General features: G+C 44.8%; 2 protein-coding genes across 8 annotated transcripts in view; both read right to left on the bottom strand.

Moving 5' to 3' along the window:
- Positions 1 to 4665, bottom strand: part of LOC103457067 (ankyrin repeat and SOCS box protein 2-like) — a 15838-nt gene extending 11173 nt beyond the window's left edge. For all 6 annotated transcript variants that reach the window (XR_001776078.1, XR_001776082.1, XR_001776080.1 and 3 more), the window contains exons 1-3: positions 4520 to 4665; positions 4039 to 4208; positions 3816 to 3971 (exon numbers count right to left, since the gene is read on the bottom strand). Coding sequence is in view for 1 of the 6 variants with exons in the window: in XM_017302144.1 (XP_017157633.1) it covers positions 3816 to 3971; positions 4039 to 4208; positions 4520 to 4599 (406 nt within the window). In the remaining 5 variants the exon portion in view is untranslated. The remainder of the gene's footprint in view (positions 1 to 3815; positions 3972 to 4038; positions 4209 to 4519) is intronic.
- LOC108165758 (ankyrin repeat and SOCS box protein 2-like) overlaps positions 550 to 5035 on the bottom strand; it is a 9316-nt gene continuing 4830 nt past the window's right edge. Inside the window, exons 1-2 of one of the 2 annotated variants that reach the window (XM_017302155.1) lie at positions 1118 to 1305; positions 551 to 932 (exon numbers count right to left, since the gene is read on the bottom strand). In XM_017302155.1, coding sequence (XP_017157644.1) covers positions 582 to 917 — 336 coding nt within the window. In that variant the 5' untranslated portion in view covers positions 918 to 932; positions 1118 to 1305 and the 3' untranslated portion in view covers positions 551 to 581. Of the gene's footprint in view, positions 933 to 1117; positions 1306 to 5035 lie in introns of those variants that run through there. The other variant, XM_017302156.1, reaches the window with a different exon arrangement.

Consider the following 5035-nt stretch of genomic DNA (forward strand, 5'->3'; position numbering starts at 1 on the left):
ACTTAGCACCCTAGCCCCTTATCCCTGTATGGATCTCTGGGCCTGCTAGATGTTTACATGCAGCAGAGATTTAAACAAATATGGGATGTTTGTAAAGTTACACTGTCAAAACCTAACAGTAATATTTTGGTTTATTTAGCTTATCTTAAGAAAAAAAACATGTGGGTTTATTTATCAGTCACATTTTTATCACATTCATTAATATTTACTGAATGTTTACTTTTGAGATAAATATTTAACTTGCTAACTAGCTAACAGTAAGCTAGTTACTGTAACTAGCTAACTAGTTTACTGTTAGCTAGTTACAGTAAGCTAGGTTCAGGGCGACAAACAAAATATTTAGTTAGCTAGCTAAATAGTTAGCTTAAATATTAAATTAGAAACTTATAAATGAATGAATGACACGGTGAAAACATGACTTTGAAAAATTAATCCATATTTTTACTTTTCATAGAAAAAAGAAACAAACTTGATTTATTGAAACTCTCCCTCTGATGTTTCTCAGTTTCTGCTTTTTGGACCAACATTCAGACGAGTGTCCAGAACCAGACGGGTCCAGACTGGAGGAGAACCAGAGCTACTCACAGGTCGGGCGGCTTCTCCGTCGGTGGGTTGGGGGAGCTGTAGGTGGCGCTGGTCTGGGCTGCAGGAGGATTCTTGCTGCTGGGGGCTTGACGCTGATATCTGCTGGTGCTGGTCGGTTCCGGGACGTTGTCCTGGAGACGGGCGGTCTGTGTGGCGGCGGTCTGTGTGGCACCGCCGCCCTGCATCTCCGTCAGGCTGCGCTCAATGGCCAGCTGCAGCAGCTCGTCATCAGTCAGGTTACCGTACAGAGAATATTCCTCGAATGCCAGAGCAGAACCTCCAGAACCTCCAGAACCTCCAGAACCGGGGCGGGAGACGCTGGTAGACGCCATGACAGGTCCAACAGCCTGGAACAAGCAAGAACAGGTGAGACATTTCTCTCCAGGACGGCCCACAAGTCAAATCTCAACCTGGAAAAACATGAAGGCTGGACCAGAACCAGAACCAGGCTGCAGGTCAGAACCACTCAGATGGGTCTTCTGTCCCTTAAAGCACCTGATTGAAGAACCAGACAGCAGAAGCAGCTGCTCACCTCGCAGAGAAATCCAGTTTATTCCAGAACCACCAGACCCGTTTCCTCGCTGTGTCCTGTTTATCCGATCTGGACCCGGCCGACCCGGCTGGGTGGGGGTCCGGGTTATTTTAAGGAGCTGGATCAGCTGACCTGCAGTCTGACTAAAGTTACACCAGCAGAAAACAGCTGAATCACAGCAGCTCAGGAGAACGGACCAGAACCAGAACCAAGTTCCGATCCAGAACCAGAACCAGGTTCAGGTTCCGATCCAGAACCAGGTTCCGATCCAGAACCAGAACCAGAACCAGGTTCAGAACCAGGTTCCGATCCAGAACCAGAACCAGAACCAGGTTCAGGTTCCGATCCAGAACCAGGTTCCGATCCAGAACCAGAACCAGGATCAGATTCAGAACCAGGTTCCGATCCAGAACCAGAACCAGAACCAGGTTCAGGTTCCGATCCAGAACCAGGTTCCGATCCAGAACCAGAACCAGAACCAGGTTCAGGTTCCGATCCAGAACCAGGTTCCGATCCAGAACCAGAACCAGAACCAGGTTCAGAACCAGGTTCCGATCCAGAACCAGAACCAAGTTCCGATCCAGAACCAGAACCAGGTTCAGGTTCCGATCCAGAACCAGGTTCCGATCCAGAACCAGAACCAGAACCAGGTTCAGAACCAGGTTCCGATCCAGAACCAGAACCAGAACCAGGTTCAGGTTCCGATCCAGAACCAGGTTCCGATCCAGAACCAGAACCAGGTTCCGATCCAGAACCAGAACCAGGTTCCGACCCAGAACCAGTTTAGTGAGAAAATTACACCCATTAAAATTTCCTGAATAAGAAAAAAGGAGTTTTAGATTTAGAGAAATCTGGTTTTAGGTCACAAATCCTTTCATTTAGTTTTCCTAGTGAAATTTCCAAACTCATTCCTGATATTTTTCTTAATTTCGTTAGAATTATTTATTTAATGCAAACTTCACCTCCGCTAAAAACTATCGGCTGAATCAACTCAAACATTTAAAGTTTTCAGCTTTGAAAAGTTGGCTGTAGGAACCGTAGACATAAGGATAAACCCTCATGGCCGCTCTCGCCTGTTGTTGCTGACGAGATTTAGGGCGGCCATCTTGGAGCGGGCGGCCATCTTGGAGCGGTCCACCACTCCACTCAGCGTTATGTGTTTAGCAGCTCAATGACGTATCAGAGCATTTAATCAATCATAACAGTTTTTTTGTTACTGGAAACCATATTCAGACATCTATCAAAGCTACATTTATAAACAATTGTATTATTTAAGTATGTTTTTAATACATAGTTCAGCATATTTAAATATGCTTAGTGGCTATAACAATAGAATAGGATGGAATATTCTGATATTGATGAATGATGAGCAGATTACAAAGCACACAGCCGTTCATCATTTATTAAATACATTATTTAGGAATATCAATACATATTTATATAACTATACAAACACAAATAATGATTAATACTGAATAATATATGTATATATATATATATGTTTTCCAGCCGACGAGTTCTATCTTCAGAGACTCAGCAGCTGAGATTGAGTCCAAACTCCGATGTGAGATTCATCAGTGAATCCGTCTCTCTTTATAGATTCTCCCTCTTCTTCCTCACATCGTGTCTTTAGGAAACCTTCAAAACAAAAACGGAAGATTTGGGATTTATTTTACTAGTGAAAGAATTACATATAAATAATAGTCTTTACCACCTGTGTAAACTTTGCTGGTGAATGTTATAACACATAATATAAGTTTTATAATATGTGTTATATTGTTTCATTTCTAATATAGACTCTTGTGTCAGATAATCTAAGTCAATGTTAGAGAATAATTAATTATTTTAGATTTACAGAATCTCAGTTATCCTTCATAGCAGCTGAACCCGTATTACACCAAGCACTGTAGCTAATATTAGCTGGTATCTATTAGCCGGTGGACATAAATACAGTAAAGTAATATTCTAATCACAATATATACACAATAATATGTCCATCTTACTTGTGAAATGTTGTCTGTGGAGCCTCACATCAATAGTCCATCGATCAGAACAGTGACCTCACCAAGCTCCGCCCAGAAACGCCCCAAAAGTCCCACGTAGCTTCATGTCTCACATTAACTCCTCGCAGAGCTAATAGCTTCTATGGGATTTTTCATTTCGACTGACTGCAGAGTATTTCTCAGTCGATTAGTTTAGCATTTCTGCCGGATTTTCACAAAATATCAGCCACGACAAGGGAGCCAACAAGCTCATGTCGTCTTTTCTGGACGACATCAAGGTGTTTTAGCCACGCGATGCCTCCAACATTGTGCAGCTAAATGCTACCAGTCCAGGAGGAAAACAGCAGATCCTCAGACCCNAGCTAAACACTTAGCTGGGAGCTAAACAGTTAGCTGGAAGCTAAACAGTTAGCTGGAAGCTAAACAGTTAGCTAGCAGCTAAACACTTGGCTAGAAGATAAATATTTAGCAAGAAGCTAAAAGAAGCTAATGAAGATAAACATTTAGCTTCAAGTTCTGTAGTTTGAAGTCATCTGAAGCTAAAACTGTAGCTTCTTAGTAAATGAAAAATATTTAACTTCATGCTAAATATTTATCTTGATTTAGTTTGAAACTGTGACATTTATAAATTACAGACTACGTATCATTTCTATTATGTGTGACTTTACCAACGGCTCATCGCGGGTTTCGGTTACCTTTGTACAGCGGAGTCTCTTTCTCATAGTTCGGGATTTCTGGGTCGGCTCCGTTTTCCAGCAGCACTTGAACGCATCCTAGTTGGACTCTGCTGATGGCGACCAGCAGCGGCGTCTCGCCACGTGACGTCCTCTTGTTGACCATTCCTGGTTGAGCTGAAGGCAACAGAAGCCATCAGTCGCCATGGTTACTGATGGTGGGCGTGTCCAGGTGTGAGGCTACCTGACAGCAGCATTCGCAGACAGGAGTCCTGTCCGAACCAGGCGGCCTGGTGGACAGCCAGCCAGCCCGGCTTAGTGGGCAGCATCAGGTTGGTTCCCGGACACATGGCCAGGGATCTCACCTTGTTGGCGTTGCCTTCACGAATCGCCCGGAACAGAGGCTCCTCCTCCCTGCAGGGGCAGGAAGCAGCAGCACGCTAACAGCAAACTAGCAAGACAAACATTTAGCTCCGGCTAATCCGCCAACGCAGTAATGTGACAGCCAATGCTTCATGTAGCGCTTTAGCATAACTAACGTCTATGATTGTGCAAGCCAGTTTTTTTTAGCTAAAATGCTGGACATGACCTGTGACCTCCAGAGGTCAGGACTGAGGTACCCAGCAGAAACATGGACGACCTAAGATCTGCAGCTGAGACTCGCTAGCTGCCTGCTAGCAGGCCTCGGTCTCGGCTGGCAGATGGCCGCATGCAGAGAGACTCACTCCTCAGGTTCTGGAGCGATGTGGACCAGGCTGCCGTCATTTTTGTAGTACGCCACCATCCTCTTCCCAGAACCCGTCATGAAGCGACTCACCGTTCCATTGAAGGTCTTCCTGTCAGCAGACAAAACCCACCAATCAGAGCCCAGATAAATCACAGCAGCCAATCAGAACCAAGAGATTCTGGATAAATTAAACTATTTCCATTTAACATGGCAGCCGTTCACACACTGCATAGTTCAAAATATTGCTTAGAACTGCAGCAGGTTTACTGTTTACAGACCTGCAAACACCTTGGTGATTAGCATCCTAGCCCCTTAGCACCCTAGCCACATAGCATCCTAGCCCCTTAGCATCCTAGCCACTTAGCACCCTTGCCACTTAGCATCCTAGCCACTTAGCACCCTAGCCACTTAGCACCCTTGCCACTTAGCACCCTTGCCACTTAGCACCCTAGCCACTTAGCACCCTAGCCACTTAGCACCCTAGCCACTTAGCACCCTAGCCACTTAGCACCCT

Source organism: Poecilia reticulata, linkage group LG21, assembly GCF_000633615.1.
Source record: "Poecilia reticulata strain Guanapo linkage group LG21, Guppy_female_1.0+MT, whole genome shotgun sequence".
In the NCBI taxonomy this organism is placed as follows: Eukaryota; Metazoa; Chordata; class Actinopteri; order Cyprinodontiformes; family Poeciliidae; genus Poecilia; species Poecilia reticulata.